Source organism: Amia ocellicauda, chromosome 2 (assembly GCF_036373705.1).
Source record: "Amia ocellicauda isolate fAmiCal2 chromosome 2, fAmiCal2.hap1, whole genome shotgun sequence".
In the NCBI taxonomy this organism is placed as follows: Eukaryota; Metazoa; Chordata; class Actinopteri; order Amiiformes; family Amiidae; genus Amia; species Amia ocellicauda.
Window position 1 is genome coordinate 25,169,470 of NC_089851.1, and position 19,820 is coordinate 25,189,289.

General features: G+C 35.4%; 1 protein-coding gene across 3 annotated transcripts in view; it reads right to left on the reverse strand.

The window, feature by feature from the left end:
- Nucleotides 1-19,820, reverse strand: part of tpk1 (thiamin pyrophosphokinase 1) — a 127,089-nt gene that overhangs the window by 23,591 nt on the left and 83,678 nt on the right. For 2 of the 3 annotated variants that reach the window (XM_066721878.1, XM_066721871.1), the window contains exons 6-8: nucleotides 17,313-17,408; nucleotides 10,820-10,966; nucleotides 4,622-4,733 (exon numbers count right to left, since the gene is read on the reverse strand). In XM_066721878.1, the coding sequence (XP_066577975.1) occupies nucleotides 4,622-4,733; nucleotides 10,820-10,966; nucleotides 17,313-17,408 (355 nt within the window). The remainder of the gene's footprint in view (nucleotides 1-4,621; nucleotides 4,734-10,819; nucleotides 10,967-17,312; nucleotides 17,409-19,820) is intronic. The other variant, XM_066721885.1, reaches the window with a different exon arrangement.

Below are 19,820 nucleotides of genomic sequence, written 5' to 3' on the forward strand. Positions count from 1 at the left end.
CAAATCTGAACAAACTGTGAGAGCCTACATCTCTGAGTCAGACATCCGCCATTATTTGGTATGTTTTCAATTTTACAGAAGTTGCTCATAAAATAGACTCGATCTGGAAGAATTGTATCTATTGTATACACTATAACACAAAGATGCATACAACTGTGTACATACCCTTGGTCTTTCATACAACAAAGTATGAAAGTATGATACAAATACTCAACTGATTAACACTGACCTCTGGCAGCCTCTGTTGAAAATGGTTTTTGAAAGTTGGGTAGTTTTCAGAACCGCAATTTTCCATCTCATGATTATTTTATTCTTTAAGTCAAGATCATACGTTTATGGTCCATTTACTGACAGGTCATTTAGTAGTTTGATAAATGCTGGTATAACACTGACATTTGGCTCTGGTGTATAACTATGGAAAAGGGTCATGAGGTTGTTGTACCATACAAACCACTCCCTTAGGTAAGAGGAGGGGAGTGAGTCCTAAAGAGCTCATAGACATACAATTATGTTCTGAAGGACTGCAGTAGTTGAAAGGCAATTTCATGTGAGAGGTTTTCATTTGCTGTAACAATGGTTCTGTACATTTAAATAAAATGTAAGTAACAGTGTGGCAATGAATTTTTTTAATTTAAACACTGAAACCTATAATGCCTCAGGACACAATTGATTAATGTAAACTATTTGTGTGAGACCCTTCTAAACTAAAACATTCATTTTTCCACAGCAATCCATTTCATGGATCAGGTGAACGTATTCATAAATGAACAGCAAGTGTGAATTGGTAAACTCATGATTCAGTTGAAATAAATATATTGGTTTACTTTCTGTAGTACATTTCCATTAGCTAATTTTTAATGTCATGTATGTGTGTGTGTTTATATTACATTTATTTATTTTAGCACATTCTGTAATTTTCAGACCATGACATTCTAGATGCCACTATTCACAAACGATTACCATACAATTCATTATCTGGATTCAGCGCACATTAGTGACTTATTTATCAATTTTACTTTGGTGCCGCTAACATTGTACTCATCAAATGGCTGTACTCATCTAACAGGCAACAGTGTGGAGTAGTAGATTGCTCCAGTAAAAACCAAACAAAAACCAGCTATATAAATGGGCAATTGTATGTAACTATAAAGTGATATATTGTAACAATTGTAAGTTGCCCTGGATAAGGGTGTCTGCTTCTTTTCGACAATACACATGGCCAATCTGCTTCAACATTTTGTAACAACAAAGCTGTAATAACACAACATCTGTGTTTCTCAGAAACTTCAGGAGTCTAGATTGCACCTTCAGTTGAAGTACATTTGCCTGTCATCCCAATGTAATTATTAATTGTAACATTATAATGTGCATAATCTTGCAGAAACATTCCAATTTTAATCTATAGATACAAACACTCCGGAGGGCTTATATTTAAAGAATTAGAATTAAATCAAGTAGACTTTCCTGTAGTCCTAAACTAAGATAGCAGTGAAAAATATTACATTTTGGGGCAGACATGCTAAGTGTTAGAAATGAATTATTACTCGCCTTGAATAACTAGTTTCTGACAGTCTTTGCAGCATTTGAGATTATGATTACCACTTTCCATAGCTGAAACAGGACAACTGTTCCATCAGGGCAGATCTTCTGTCATTCAGCATTAGTCTGTAAGTTTCACACTTTAGCGTCTGCAGCAGGCTAAAATCATGTAAGCTTTTCACAGCAATGTACTGTCGACATGTTGAACAAGGCAACAGACTGGGTTTACTAGAATCATGATACAATACTTTATGAATTCATAACATAGTGAAACTGCATGTTTTTTTCAAAATAAGCATGTCAAAGGCAATGAATCAATAGAGTGTAAAGGTATAAACAAACAATCAGCTAACATGCTTAATGTGCAATACAAATATAGATCTACTTTTCTGATGCATATGCACACAAGCAGCATGTAAGATAGAAAGCTACAAAGAGATCAATTGCAAAACTCCTAACAAGAAAGTCTTTACATTTAATTTCCTCCTTAAAACGAACAAATCATTTTGAATCTTTACTTTTAGAATTCCATACATCAGATTCACTATTCCATGATTCTACAAAACCATACCTGAGCTCTCAGCAACATTAGCATTTTCCAAAGTCAATGTACTCCTTCAATGTGTTCCTTCTTAACAAAAAAATCTGTATTACATTAGAACGTCATTATATCTTTTAAGAAATACAGACCTTGGTAATGTATTATTTGCATTAATAATCAATAAGTAACAATGCAAAGCTTGAAGTAAAGGATTTAAGTATGGTAATATTAATTCAAATCCTAATAAAGCTTACTTGCTTCACTTATCCAGTGAATAATGCTTGCAAAATGTACAAACCTGTATCCTATAGTGTTTTAATTTGTTGTCAGAAGCCACTTTCTACTACTTATGAATCAAAATACAATAGGGTACACATTGTGAATTTGCATTTCGCATGTGGGTCAAAGTTTTGATTTGGTCTAACCCTAGGCATAGACTAAAGTTTGGTACTTAAATATAAAGCAACACATATGTTAATTTGTATGGAAATCTGTTAACAGCAGCATTACTTAAAGCTCCCATCACTCTCTCACATTGCAAAGTTCTAAAAATAATTGGAAAGTTGCCAAAACCTTAAATGTCTTCTCTGCATTTTACTGCTGACCAAACAAATGTCAGTCCTATACTGTAAGATAGAAGGCTTTGAGAGGAACATTGCAGGGATTGTGAAATGTGTTTGAAGAAAACCCAGAGACTGGAGTGCTCAATGAATGAAAGCAGTTAGAGTACAAGCAGTTAATGGCACAATTCTTCTGGCAAACTAACAAATCAGGAGTAGGCAATCAGGGTGCCACTGAGTGAGGCTAATTTATACCTTACACATTTCACCAATGCGTAAGGTACTGGTTGTAAACAAACACAAAGAAGTAATTATCTCTGTTAATAGGTTTCAAACAGAAAGCTTCTGTAAGCAGTGGGAAGCCAGCTTGACTTCCTGAGGCACTTGGTGACTTCCTATAACACAACTATCTGTCAGTATCTGAAAGGATTATAGGAGGTTGGGGGACATGAGCTCCTAGCACAAGGGCACACATTTGCATCCTGCAGGTCAGGGAAGCACAGCTAGCAAAACAATGAGGACAAAAACTTAATCATCAGTGACAGCTGCAATTCTATAAAACAGCTCCTGTGAGAGATTTACCATTTTCCTTGTAGGATTTAAAGAAACGATCTGGGAACCTGGGACAGCTCCTTGAATATAGCAAATTCATGCATTTTTCAACGAATCTGTACTTCAGCTATGCCTCACAGAGCCAGAAAGAGATTATTCTTTGCGACAGAACATGTAATAGAATCAAACGAAACTGGTTCTTTAACATTTCTATTCTTTCTAGTACCTCGAGTCTGGGAACATTGTTGTACTCCCTGAACATTTAAAGCATGCATCGTGAAAGTAATTGAATCAGTCTGCCTCAAAATGTGAAGAAAGAACGAACATACAAAGAAGGAAAGAGAAAAGTAAATCACATTTGTTTAATAACACTTTCAATTATTGTGTTAACGTGTAAATAACTGAATACAAAAATCAATGTGCAGCACCCTGCAGTCTTCACATGCAAAGATGTGGGGTCCATTAATATTTTTCTGGACACAGTACAAAATGCTTCAGCTGTTGCATACAAACATATGACCTTGAAAAGCAATGGATGACAATGAAGAGGCTTCCTTGTTATTTGAGTGAACTGAATGGTAGACTGATGAAGCTCAAAGAATATACCGCTTAATCCCTAATTTCTATATGTTCAGTTTTTCCAATTATTACCTCACTGAAGACAGTATAATCCTATATGGGGTTAATAGTCATGGGCCACTTGCCTTTGCCATCTACTGACTACTCTTGTGAGTCACATGTCACCTTAGGGCAACTTGTATTGCTCGAGAAATTCATATATTTGGATAAAATGGTGAAAATAATAATTTTCACCCAGTACTAAGTCTATGCCTTACACTTTGAACACACTTGTGAGAATATATATCATGCTTGGAAACTGTTAACCATTTCCAGACCATATTAATGTTTAGACATGCATTAATGTTAACTAAATGATTAGTTATTAAAGCTTCCCCTGCCTGGATAATATCTATTTCTTTAGGGAAGTAATTATTATGGTAAGCTCTAGGGGGAAACCTTGCAGTTTCATCAGTTCCTATGCTGTAATTACTGGTTGGTTGTGTTTGTTTTGTCTCAGGACCTGTGCGAAGTGTAGGGGTCAAGGAAAGAATTAAATGGACATTTATTTTCTTTCTACTTGCCTTTAGACAACTGGCATGGGTTCATAAATTCTCAAAAAAGGAGCCGGAAAATTAGAATACTCACTCATGGTAGGCTACAACGGCCAAGAAGATAAATGTTACACAAAGGAAGAAGAAGAACTGTTGCTCTAACTGTATTTACCAGCAGGATACCCCTTTAAATAAGGCATTTTTCTCCACGACTTATCTAGGCCAGAAAAGCAAGCATAAAAAATTTGACAAAAGAAATGTCACTTTGAATGATTTAAGGTAATTGTTTCTGGGTGATATAAAGGAGTCCCACTTACTGAGGTTCCATTTCAAGCCGGTGGTGATTGTGTTGCACGGACCCCCCACCGGAATCAGGCTGCACCAGTCTCCCTCCAGACCCGTATTCACATTCAGACTGTGCTGCTTACACTGCAAGGGAAGCACAAACCTGTTATTGTTCCATAGTTTGAGCCTGTGAATCACAATACTGGCATCTTGCAGAAACGGTATTGACACATCCTTCATCCCCATCCTTGACCATACGGTGGCACAGCTGTACATATTTCGTGTATGTGTATATATTTTGTTTATATGAATACGTTATCTGTAGTAATTAACCTCAATTTACACTCTTCTCAATTAGAAGTAGAAGACTTTTATTATCAAGTTTGTTGAAGATCTATAGCTAACAATCCTGCGAACTTTACAGATTGTCACTTTTTTTTGGGTTGCAAACTTGTCAATACATCTTGTAACTGTTGGTGAAGTGACTTGAAGCAGACAATGTGCCAGGGACTATTCCTAGATTGCGCCAATAAAAATCTATATGGCTAACCTGGATTTAACCTGGTCTGGATAAATCTGGATACAAGTGCTAAGAAATATAATTATAGGGAAAATAAGAATTAAAGCTCACAGTTTAATAAAAAGACATCAGCATAACTAAACCCTCAAATTTTGACACAATAATCATTTTCAAAAATTACATTTGGGGAGAAAAGATTAGGCAGTCATATAACAAAAGGTGAAGATGGTGGGGAGGTGGGGTGGGTTGGTTCCTTTTCTTATTTAATTTCAGCAAACAAAACCTAGGATACTGCACATTTTGACCCCAATGCATACATGGCACGCTAGGCATTAATAGATTAATAGGTTCTTTACACAGTCAATCTTAGCAGCCGAAGACCCACTATACAAAATCTTGGACAGCAAAAATACTTGCTGGTGTCAAGGGCACAACTGATATTTACCATTGATTCATTTAATTACTTTTTTCATTCATCCAATATCAATCTAAACTTTAAAGATGAAAGGATTATGGTGTGGAGATTTTCCTGTAACCAAGATCAAACATGACATGTGGTGAAAAATCACTGATAGCTTGGGTTACATAACTATAGATAAAACAACTGAACTTATCACAGAACTGTTTTGTCTCCAATTTTCCGCCACAGTAACATCATTCAGCCACTCACTCTTCCATCTGAAAAATGCCATTCATCCCAATTTATGCAAATTTCAAAATGTTTTTTGGTAATAATGGTAGGTGAAAGCTTTTATGGCATGCAGTGTTTAATTTTGGGATATCCCAGACAGATATATTGTCCAGAATCCCTGGGAAAAAAATAGATGAGCCAGCAGATGAGATTAATAAGTAATTGTATTTTTGGAAATCCATTTGAATATCAAAAACAGTCAATATTGAATAATAGATGAGTTTCCTTGCCAAGGCATTGTTCTGTGGAGAGAGAAGCTTCTAGAGATCAGGCATAACTTTATGTATGTCATTTTATCCCATACATTATTGTACTCTCCTTCTTTATGGAATGTGGAAGAAAAAGACACAGAGATGCATGCGTCATGGTTTATTGTGACTGTACTGTATAATTTTAAGCTAACGTGAAATATCTACACAATTAAAACATTTAACTTATATTGTTTTCCCCTGCAGAAGATAACTCCTTAGTTTTCTTTTTTCTCATTTCCAGCTTTGGCTTTCTTTGGTGCCATATTAATCGGCAGTGACAGTTTGAGTCTAGGGAGTCTCGAAGCTCTCAGTTTCTCAGCTCTTACATATGATTATGATACTTTAACTACACATAGCTGGTTTAAATGAGCTTTACCTTAATTTATAACATGTAGCCATCCATAAAATACATGAGAATTACCAAAATAACACTTGTATTTAAATCTTTACACAATGGTGTCTTAGTATACTCTTTATGTACATATCTGTATGTGCACATGTTTAGGTATTTTGTTCATAAATACAAATTTTGTTCCTCTATTCTAGAAACTGCTGTGATAAAATCTGCATTTCAGACTAATTCTATTGACCAGAATTATTTTTTTAATTAGTTAAGTCCTATAAAGAAACAAAAATCATGTATTTAAAGAATGCTTCTGATATACCACGTGAAAAATAAAATCTTATAGTTTCAAGTTCACAAATTATTTTTTTACCCATCTTTGCTTTTTAAACATTGTCACATTATGTGAACACTTATAAGCTGACAGAAGGAAAAACACAATACAGAAAGTCCAAGCTAGAAAGAAGTTTAACAAAGGAAGTTTGAGGATCCATTATCACCTTCTATAAAACACTTAATTTCCAAGTTCACCTGGGGACCTTAGTTTCCACATTTATCTCAGGACTGTGAATAACAGTTTGCCACCTGCTGAAAAACACCTTATTTCATAAAACATGTGAAAAACACAATGCTTTTGAGAGTGAATTTAGTCATTAATGAAGGAAATCAGAAACTACTCAGTAAGACACCTTCAGTGCTGCATTTCACAGAAAATGACAGAAGTCACAAAGTTGATTGTGTACTAATCCTGAAGGGACCATTCAATCTCACCCAATCTCCCACTGAGGATCAGCACAGAGACCAAGGAGAAGCTAATGCAAGAATCGCACAAGCCAGACAGAAGAACTCTACAGTACCTCTGGTTAGAAATTACTTGAATCGTAACACTGTGAAAGTAAATTTAGATTAATTTAAAACTGGAATTATTTGCAACTCAAGACTACACGCAACACTTGATTCTTAACAAATTCCAGCTATGAACAGATCATACTCTGCTGCCCAGATATTTATGCAGCACACAAACAGGCATGAATAAACTGATAATAAATTGTCTTGGGGCTGTTTAACAACAACCCTCTAGACATGCTAAGGCATCTGCAACAAGACTTTAAAAATCCCAGAGTGCATTTTATCACATATTTAGTGTTTTTTTCCCCACAAAGTAATTTCCATAAGAGATTGAAGATTGGCCAGAGGAATCATTAAGCACAGACTTTAAACCCCTTTTCATGATAAATAGTGAATGTTTGTATGTGTTGTTTGTAGTTATAGTTAATGTATTTTATAATTAAATAATGAAAACATATCGACACACCAAATAAATGGCAGGTAATTGTTAAATAAACTTGTCAATACCAGTCCACAATATATTGGCCATAGTTCTATATTTCCAAAATAAAGCTGCGATCTGTGTCGTGAGAACTAATTAATGCCACTTGACACCAATTCACACCATCCAGCTGGTTCATCTGTGGTGTTTGCTAATAAAGGTTAGTTGAATGGATTTATTTTGGGTAGCTAAGCAAAATGTGACAGTTGTAAGTGGTAAGTAATAGGGAATATAAAAATAAAAAAATATTATTTCTGCTCATGTGTTATTCAGAGATGCATAACTCCTACCCTTCAGAGCAACAATCCAGTTTGTAATCTAGCTCCCTTTTCAAAAAACCTGCTAAAGTAGCAGAACAATTCCCATTTATTTTTCCTTCAATAAACTGATTGATTAGCTATAGTCAGCAATCCAGAGCTGAGATTAAGTGCAAGTTGTGCAAAGAGAAATTACAAAGTGACAGATTCTAAGAGGCTCAGAAGTATGAAAAATCAGCCTCTGGGTTTTGTGGTTAATGCTTGTGCTGATACTAAAATACTTAATGCAATTCTCTGTTTAATACCACTACACAAATTAAAAAGCTTTAACAAAAGCAAATATAAAGGTTTGCTAAAAAGAGAATTAGATGTATGAAATACAATGCCTCAGTTTACTTAATGAAAATTCCTTGGGGGGACTTTTAGGAATATTAAATGGCATTTTGGTAATAATAATTCTAAATACCAGTGTCATCATGAAGCACTTTGGTTATTAACAAACATTGTAAGGTCATGGGTTTTCTCCCCATGAGTAATGAATTTACATTAACATTGTTATTTTAATTAGGCTTTCTCTGTATAATTTCAAGAGGGCACTACGTGGCAAGTCTATCAAAAAACATCTGAGTTCCAAACTGGATTCAAGATACAATACATTACGTTGACTAAGATGCTGTAAGAAAGTAGCAATAGACAAACATCTGTTTCATTGATTTAGGTGAAAATATCTCAGATAATGTGTATGTTCTGCATGCATGGATCTGTAAGAACCAAACCGTAATAGAACCTCTCGCCAGCAAATGTAAGTTTAGGTAAGTTTCCCTTAGTTTACCTGTTAAGAATGTAGGTTAAATAAGTTTAATGACTATAATATTCAATATACACCTGCTAAATGTAATATTTCAGCTGTTATATCAAGTTATTTTTATGAAACTGGGTCCAGAATTTTTATTTTTAATGTTTTGGAGCAGCTACAGTTGAAGGGGTGCTTTAGCTTAAGACTGAATAGCCTGCATTGGATATTCTTCTTTCTTGCTCTCCTTGTCCTGACACTGTTTTCTACACTGGTGGTGACATACAACTCAATACATTCATAAATGCAATTTAAGGTAATCATGGCCTCCTAGACTACCAGCTCTCCAGTGCTTTGCCTAAATAAGCAATAGCAGCAAATGCAGGACATTTAGCGTGTCATGTATTGATGCTCAACAATATATTTATTTGTGACTAGCATAGCAGTGATATTTATGAGTATAACTATATGATAAAAACAATAGGATGAGGTTTTAATAGGTTTTCAATAGGATGAGAATCTTTAGCCTACCTAAATCCACATATACAATTGTGCTAATTTTAAAGAAGCTGTAAATGGTGCATTCTTATTATTTTATGTGAAAATGTCTCACAGTTTAGATAAATGAATACATGTTTTTACTTCCATACTCATCATTTCTTATTTTTCAATCCTACTACCTACTTAATTTGTCAATATATTTTTAATTATCCTCCAAGAAAACTTGGAAATATTTGGGGATCTGTGGATTACTTTCTGTCAGGAATGTATCGAGGACTGCAGATAGTGATGTGACTTGCAACACGAGAAAGTCAAGGAGGAACTGTAGATCATTAAATACATAGATGAAAGGGTATGCTAATGTGTTTGTTGCATTTACATAATTTGTAATATAAAATAACGGCAGTGACAGCAAGTTTCTAGGAAACTGCAAATTAGGGCATAGCTCAGGGGGACACAACACTGAAGTTAGTTAACTTGCAGGAGAAAGTTTGGCTCCAAGAAACTTGAATCTGTTTATCAGCTACATTTGTATCAACTAAAACTTTGTTTTGTGAAGGGAAAATAACAAAATAGACATCTGCCCTGTTTGATTTAATTCAGTAAACAAGACTGTACACTGACCTCCTAGGATTTCAGATCTGCTATTGCATTGAAATACACGACAGAAATTCAATCAAATGAAAACCAAATTCAAACATCACATTGTTTCATTATTGAGCTGCGATTATGAAGAATGGACTTCATGTGAAATCAAAAACAAAAACAAACAAAACATGAAAACATCTTCTTAAGATTGACAAAATTATTGAAGACAACTTTTTGCCCTTGTAATGAACCTTGCAGATGAAGAATGAATGTAAGACATTTTACATGATTTACATGCTTATTTTATGGAAATATTAGCTGTTATGTATGGAGACCCAGAAGGGACATGAGAGAGACAAGTAAATATCTTGTGGGAACAATTGAGTATCTCATCTCATATCTTACTGAATAGCAAAGAAAAGTACACTAAACATTTCTTAGAGTTGAAATTAAGTTCTACATCATAAATATTTGCTCTTTGACTTTTTCTTGCAGTTTATTTTGGTGTGTTATGGATAATAAATGTATAAAGTGTTCTCCATTTCCAGGCAAGAAATTATGCTTTAACACACAAATTAACATTTTGGAACAACAAAGAGAAAGACTTGCTTTCTTCTGTATGCAGACACTTCAGAATGACCTTTCAAAGCTTGTTACAAGTACAAATTGTGCTCCACTTTTCTGAATCTGTATAATGTATTTTTTTCTCATTCACACCTTATGTGCACCTTTCTTACAATTACTTACAGACAGTGAGTATCACATTCTGCTCTTCATTATGAAGCTTTGCAAATCTGTTAGTGTTCAGTAGTTTGCAAAAATTTAGTTTCTTCATTAATTCCAGTTCTAACAGTTACCAATAACCACAACATTTAAAACCTTCATGTATGAGAATTAAAATATGGACAGTGGTCCACCCTTACCAGACTGATATAAAGACAAGTGTGGGCCCTTACCGGTCTGAGCAGATATGCCAGTGAAAATCCCTGAATTACAATGATAGGCAGGTCTGTCATGTTGAGGGCATGGAAGAGGGTCTCCACAGTAGCCATTGTTTGATCAAAGCGCCCCGCCAGCCCACCCAGTATCACTATGGTATCCACCTGTCGATCAAAGAGACCAGTATTAAAACTTCAGTCACTGCAATACATTCATAAAACTCTTATTTTATTCAGTGGGTTGTAGCAAAATGGCTATAATTGCCATAAGTCATACAGTGAACAATCATACAGTACAAGACAAAGCAACAATAACAAATGATTAGCGTATTCCTGCACAGTATAAAGTAAGTGTGCAGTGCGAAGTAGCTATCACCTGGTGTTAAATGTGCTAATAACATTGTCGCAGGCTTTTAATTAATACATTAATTAATATTAATGAATCACAGGTGTATTGCTGCTGCAATCTTCGCAGCGACATTTTTAAAACAGTAAATATCTTTCGATCACAGCATGAAAGTATCAAAAAGCACTGTGACAACTTCTTGTGAGCTATACCAAATAAAATCACTGACTGTTTGATCCAGAAAGGCTGTCTTGAGGTGTCTGTCTGATTTGCTCCAGTGCATCAGAATGGAAGCTGGATTCACTATGTCTCACTGGTTTTAACTCTGGTATAACACCACTCTTTTTAATATATTACATTTTACACATTTATTTGAACCTTGGTATTTGTAGGGCAAGACGGAACCATTTTGTGTTTCTTTTCAATTTGAACATAGAAAATCGCCCAAGGCAAATTGATCTTTTTGTATTATCAGCCTGGAGGGAGCTGGTAGGTTGTTGCCAGGAATTTAACCTTGATATCTCACGTCCCAGTTAAGCGCACCACCGCTTCGCAAGAAGGTTCAGGAAAGAAACTACGGGCTCTCGTCAAAGATTTAAAATGAATTAATTAATTACAATTCAAACTTAATTACCTTTTAAGTATAACTTTCAGGATGACTAGGTTACTGCCCTGTATGCCAGATTAATTAATGTAGTACCTGTATATGGTACATTACCAATATGGCTAACTGACACACTGTATTGCAAAAAAGTTCAGTACTGTTACTTATATGAACCATAAAGATGATATGCTTCTAAAAGGGTCTTTGTTTTTTCCCAAAAATGAGGGTCACAAATTAAAGATACATCTTAAATCTGAGCGTATCTTACATTCAATGGAATATGGTACTTCAGAAAATTCAGAAAAAAAAAGAAATATGCTTGCAATACACGACCCCCCCCACCCCCCAAGTCCTAATTAATATTACTTTAAAACACCTAAACTATAGCAGGTTCTGATGCAAGACTAAGATATACATAAATGTCACACATTCAAAACCAATGGCTGGCAGACTCTGTACAGTGTGCAGGAATTATGTCAAATTTCTCATAAATTGAGGATTTAAAAAAATATCAAACATGGACATCTACAAACCATGTAATATAGCCCGTTGTATTTTCTTCTTTAAAATGCCAGACTGAACAGCTTGAACAACTGTCTGCCAGTGAAAGGTCACAGCTTTAATACATAGCCTAGTGCCTAGAGCTGTAAATGCCAGTTTGGTAACAGCTTTACAATTAGGTTCAATTACATCTTTCATTTCCAATTTCAGCTTCTCTCTGTATTTTCCTGGAAAGGGTCTAAGCCTTCGACTCTAAGGAAACCATGTTCTTCTCAATGCAAACATTTCAAACCACCTAGTGAAATTAAGGTATCTCTTTGGCAATTTAGTCATTAGAGCTCATACCCCCAGAGAGGTGAAATGATACCTCTTTACCATAACTAACACAGGCCTGACACACAAATTGGCTGTGCTGTTATTTCATGCACACAGGTTTAAACAAAAAAGCTTCAGCCTCTGGAGACAAGACGATGTGAGTGTTCTCCTAAGGAACAATTATTGACAATATATGTCTAGCTATTAGTTATAACCTCTTAATGAGAGGAGAGGCTTTCAATGCCTGGAGATGATTTTATTAGAAATCATCTCAAAACAATCTTATAAGACAGTGTAGACTCAACTGACATGTCCGGTCAAAATCCACTTAATGACTGACATTTTTTTAAATACTTTTGTACTAAACCTAGCAAGAAACGTGGGAATAGCAAAGCAGCCCATGTTTAAGATGAACCTGTAACTCTCTTTGCTTGTAGTCTGACTATTAAAATTCTGTGCCACAGTGAAATAAATGACCCTGACACATGAAGCCCGTTGCCTAAGCACCGAGACACACTCCGCACTATACATGATTCAACAGCAAATATACCTGTTTCCCATCAGCAGCTTTGTGGGGAAAAATAAATAACATGAACCAGAGATGTTCTGACTCCACATTTAAAAGACAAGAGTTACAGATTAATTTACGTGTTGCAAAATCAGGGATTTCTTCCCAGATACCCAGTGAGAACTGCTTTTATATTGACCAGAACACCAGAAAATGGCGATATTTAACACTGCAGGCATAAATGGCACAGTCTAAAGGATACAATGCATTCATAATGTGTTCCTGCTGTGTGATTTGGAACAAATTAGAAAGGAAAAAATAAAACAAATGCTGGTACTAATTGGTTTGTTTCTCTGAAATGTAAACTTTGGAATAAAATGGTGAGGTGTGATTCACACTGTGGTATTTACATGGTAGAATTTTCTTTTCTTTTAATTATATGCCTAATGCATGACATCTCTCAATCATGGGAAATTACTGGCATTCATTGTAGGCTTATTTATATTTGAAATTATTAACAGGAATCCAAGATCTGATGCTTTTGAATGCTTCTATAAAAGAAGAGTTATGTGTATATTTCAGATGTTCTGACCAATAAAATGGCATCAGTTTTAAACATAAGTTGCATTCACGGTTGAGAAGTAACAGAATACAAGCAGTGGCATTACGTGGTCAGATTACAGAAGTTTGATACTTGTATTCCGGTTACAGTTCCTCCTGTCAGACAAGTATTCTGATTATCGATACTTTTTTAAAAGAGTAGGAGATTACTGATTACTTCTAGATCATTTACATAAAAGGGTACAAGTGTAAGGAAATTGCACAAATCTGAAGGGGCCCATGTGTAGTATTTTTGCAACACTGTTTTTATTTACGCTCTCTAGCCAACAGCAGGCAGAATGGAGCTGCGAGTCAGCATCGCAACTAGTAACACACAGTTCTAGAACATTGTGCCAACGTAAATTACGTTTCTACAACGTTGTGGCAATATTGTGTGTTAGCAGGGATATAACTCGTTGAAGTACAGGTAATTGTTCACTTTCAAAGAAAGAAAATTGAATAAATATTAAAGTGCAAAATGTGCTCACCATGGGACAATGTACGGTTTGCTCTAAAGGACTCAGAATCTAAACTTCAAATCTAAAAAAAAAACATCAGGTGGTAAGATTTTATTTTTTAAATGTGTGCAGCCTTAATAAAATTATGCTTGACATGCGAGTAGAACATATGCATTTTAATAAAAATGAAAGCATAATGAGCAAAACGGCAGCAAAGTATAACCAAAAATGTTATCAATAGATCGTATTTGCAGTAATAAGTTATCCTATCTAATTTTAATATACATCCATGTAAATTACAAATGTTTCCTGTGCATCCTAGCTGGTTGTGTGATCTTAGCAAAAAAATACTTAATACAATGCCAAAATAACAATACAACGTGTTAATAGTCTAAAACAAAACAAATCAACCAAACTGAATAAACTAGTCCTAACCAGTGCCCTGCTCCTTAACAGAGTGCGTTCAGGGGATCCTCACATGTCAAACCTTTAAACTTTTACAAACCGATAGATATCACTTAAAAGAAGGCAAAACATAAATTATTATTATTATTATTATTATTTTTATTTCTTGGCAGACGCCCTTATCCAGGGCGACTTACAATATAATGTTATGTGTTAATTGCACAAACAAGATGCATAACATTCCTCACAGGTTGATAATTAAGAAAGTACCGCCTTAATTGCACTGATTTCAATGTGTGTTTTCTGTGCTGGTGATTTGAAAGCGGTGAGACTGCATTTCTCAAGGATAGAAAAATGCAATGCATTTAAATCCCCTTTATTATAGCAAGTTGCTTGATCTGTGATCTTCACAGATAGAACTAAATAAACTGTAGTCTTTGTAAGCATTTAACGTACTTACATTTGACAGAGAAGATACCTGTTTAAGTTTTCAAGAAAACGCGCTTCACATATCACTGAAAAGCAGAAAACAAACCAACGCCTGCATTAAAATGACAGTGAACGTGATACACCTTTAACATTAACGCATTATTGATATGTCTGATTTATGTCGGTTTGGAAAAATGTAAAGGGCATCAAAATGCAGTTTCGCTTGTTTAAAAATTAACTACAAAATGCAAAGTACAATATGCAAGAAAATTAAACTGATGAAAATCTTAATGTCCATTTTAATTGTTTGTACTGTGGATAAAAAAACAAAAACTATTTCATTTAGTCATCTACACTCACCTAAAGGATTATTAGGAACACCTGTTCAATTTCTCATTAATGCAATTATCTAACCAACCAATCACATGGCAGTTGCTTCAATGCATTTAGGGGTGTGGTCCTGGTCAAGACAATCTCCTGAACTCCAAACTGAATGTCTGAATGGGAAAGAAAGGTGATTTATGCAATTTTGAGCGTAGCATGGTTGTTGGTGCCAGACGGGCCGGTCTGAGTATTTCACAATCTGCTCAGTTACTGGGATTTTCACGCACAACCATTTCTAGGGTTTACAAATAATGGTGTGAAAAGGGAAAAACATCCAGTATGCGGCAGTCCTGTGGGCGAAAATGCCTTGTTGATGCTAGAGGTCAGAGGAGAATGGGCCGACTGATTCAAGCTGAGAGAAGAGCAACTTTGACTGAAATAACCACTCGTTACAACCGAGGTATGCAGCAAAGCATTTGTGAAGCCACAACACGTACAATCTTGAGGCGGATGGGCTACAACAGCAGAAGACCCCACCGGGTACCACTCATCTCCACTACAAATAGGAAAAAGAGGCTACAATTTGCACAAGCTCACCAAAATTGGACAGTTGAAGACTGGAAAAATGTTGCCTGGTCTGATGAGTCTCGATTTCTGTTGAGACATTCAGATGGTAGAGTCAGAATTTGGCGTAAACAGAATGAGAACATGGATCCATCATGCCTTGTTACCACTGTGCAGGCTGGTGGTGGTGGTGTAATGGTGTGGGGGATGTTTTCTTGGCACACTTTAGGCCCCTTAGTGCCAATTGGGCATCGTTTAAATGCCACGGCCTACCTGAGCATTGTTTCTGACCATGTCCATCCCTTTATGACCACCATGTACCCATCCTCTGATGGCTACTTCCAGCAGGATAATGCACCATGTCACAAAGGTCGAATCATTTCAAATTGGTTTCTTGAACATGACAATGAGTTCACTGTACTAAACTGGCACCCACAGTCACCAGATCTCAACCCAATAGAGCATCTTTGGGATGTGGTGGAACGGGAGCTTCGTGCCCTGGATGTGCATCCCACAAATCTCCATCAACTGCAAGATGCTATCCTATCAATATGGGCCAACATTTCTAAAGAATGCTTTCAGCACCTTGTTGAATCAATGCCACGTAGAATTAAGGCAGTTCTGAAGGCGAAAGGGGGTCAAACACAGTATTAGTATGGTGTTCCTAATAATCCTTTAGGTGAGTGTGTATTAGAATGTTTAGTACATTTTGTTTTACTTCTTGAACTCAGCTGCTTTTGTTTTTTTAATAAAGGGAAGAAAAAAAATCCAAAAGTAATGTAAATGTTTTCTTATTACGTTACTGACTTGGAGTAATGTATTGGATTAGGCTACAGATTATTTTCAAAACAAGGTAATCAGTATTCTGTAACGGAATACTTTTTAAAAGTAACCCTCCCAACCCTGGTTGCATTGAAAGGCTTATGTATGTTATTTCCTTTTCCAGTGATTTTCAGTAGCTATGTTCATAGTAAAGCTCAAAAACAAATAATGATGTAAGTGGCTAAGGTATTTGTTTTACAAGCAGCCTTCACTATCTCATGGAATTATTTATGAATCTGCTGCTTCCTCAATGCTCATGTCTGCACACTGCACCTGCTGTAGATGCCAGGATGCATCGCACTGATTTGCACAGTATAACTTTCATCACCAACACTGCAGAAGATCAGAACTTTTTTGTTGAACTCCAAGTATTGTATTTTCCCATTGCTATATAAAATAGTACATTATGCCCAATTGTGCTCTGTGAATCCACTCCAGAATTTGTCATCTTTGTCATAAAGTACATTTTTACAGCTGGCTGAAAATGTATAATAACATTATGTTGATTGTTTTGGACTGGTTTATATTGTATTAATTCACATATTTACCTATGCACCCAATTGTTTTTGCATTCACGAGAATTCAGCAATGCTTTGAGAGAGCTGGACAGCAGACAGACAATAAAAGAGCTTTACCTGTAAACGCTGCTTCTTTATTTCTTCCACTAGGATGCTGAGGCACTTGGTGAAGTCTGTTAGGTCCTGATCTTCAGTTTCTATGAGCTTGCATTTCTGTATAAATACAATTATTAGTGCTTGTTAGTTGCTGGGGGTAACTTTCCCAGGATTCTACCAAAAGATGAGGCATTCAAAATATATTAACTTTTGTAAGAGAAGACATTTCACATACCAGTTGAACAGAGCTCTTATTGTGTGGCAATATAGGATCTATATATTTTTGGGGAGACAATATGCAATGAACTCCCTGTCAGTTGTGTAAAATATCAGCATGCTTTGGATTTCCTCAGAAAGCTTTGTCTCTAGGAGCTACAAGCAGGGAATCTGTCTCAAACTCAGTGCCTTCAGTTCTAAGCTTACAATATGTACTATCACAACAATTCACGGCATGCTAGATGGGAAAACACTAGCTTTGTGCGTATTTGGTCAATGTCTGAAAATCATTGGGTTATATAGCTGGCCCCATGCATCAAGCAACAATCATACCTATATTTTCTAAAACAAATAGAGGAAGAAATATTATTTAAGAACATAATTATAAAAGTAATACAATACAATAAACATTAATAACATTGTGATATCATTATGGGTTGAAAGAAGACATGCACTGAGGATTGTAGTCACAGGCTTTCTTAAGGGTAAACTAGTAAAAATACAGAAAGCAAAAATAATGCATAGGTAACACTTTACAAAAGTCTCCCTAATTACAGTTTATTAACATAGTAATTACTTTGTAACTACATGTTAGTTACTCATAAGAATAGTAATTATGCATGGTATAAGCAAGTACACATTTGTCTGTCAAGGATGCCTTTGGAGCTATACTGGGCATCATAGACACAGATTTAGGGGGGAATGGGAGGGGACATATCCCCCCAACTGTTGAGAGAACCTTAAATTGTCCCCCCAACATTGTATGCCCAGCTTTAAGAGCATAGGGGACACATCCCCCTCAATATTGACAGTGCCCCCCCAGTTAAACAATGCTGGGCATGGTCCACTTTTACACTGTTATTATGAGTAACTAACATGCAGTTACTGAGTAATACCTATGTTAATAAACTGTAATTTGGAAGACCTATTGTAAAGTGTTACCAATGTGTACATGATATGTATTAAGTCACAGTGAGACATCATATGAAGACCAAAATTGTGGAGCCACTAGAATATCCCTGAGAAAATAAATCAAATTAGTTTTATATTTACCACATGCCCCTTGTGAAATTGATATTCCCATTATATTTTTTTGTACACGTCAGCAACTGCTGTGATAATTAGTATACTTCTGAAAACATCTATGCGTGAACCAACCACATAGAGTATCACAGAGTTGGTTGAGAGGTCGACCAACAAAATAATTTGCTCATGTGTTAATTTTTAGTTTTATTAAAGGTTTTAAACTCTGTACACCTAACATCCAATAAAAGTTGCTGATCTATTTTAAGAATATATATCTTTAACAATGGAAACACGAGTTTAAAAAAATGAGATCAACTGGATTACTGAAAGTAAAGCTGCAGTTACTGTAAACTAAAATATTGTTGGACTGTCAGTGAATGACAAATTTTAAGTTATCAAATAAAAAAAAAATCTTAAAAAAAAAATGTATCTGGCTTCCAGAAAACCAGGCTGTAACCCCATTTAATAATCATTGCATACATCTAGCAAAAATGTAGTCAGCAAAAAACAAACAAAAACAAAGGAGGGTTTGCAGATAATAGGAATAATCCTATTTTTAATATTTAATCTCAGTTTCCACTGACCGTCTTCAAGGCACACACATTTACAAGCTCCAAGTAACGTTTGACATTTGAATGCCTGAGGCAATGTAAAAGTACAACAAAGAAAAAGAAAAACAAGCACACACTCTATATACTTGTATCTAGAATCCCCAATTAAATCTGTAAACTTTTGTTCACATCTATGATGTCAGTCACGTACACATGTACATTTCTAACTCATCATTGTGCAGAGATGGCAACACCCTGAACGAGTCCCACAGGGTCTATTGTTAACTTGGCTATAACCTCAGTTTTTCCTTCATCTGGTGGCTTCAGCTGAACTGTAAGCAACCCCTTGCTGGGTTATTAAATACATAAAATTTGAATTATTTTGTTAAAATACAATAATACATTAATAGTAACATGTTTAATAAATACCCATGTTGTAAGTAAAAATATGAATTGTTTCAGGAAAGGTTCTTCTGCTACAGTCTTGTATTGCATATTATGCATTAATTTAAGCAACCAAAACTGTAAAATATTCTGTGTATATAAACATTTGTTTTATTAATTTTGAAAACCCAAAAGCCCACTTCGTTTGATTGATATTTTTAATGCCAGAAATGCATCCTAAAAAATGCTGCATATTTTAAAAGGTATGTTGAGCAAAGTCTCTGGCGCAATACTCTGCACGCTTGAATGTGTTCATTGTAATGTTACAAATGATTTCCCATATTTTAATACA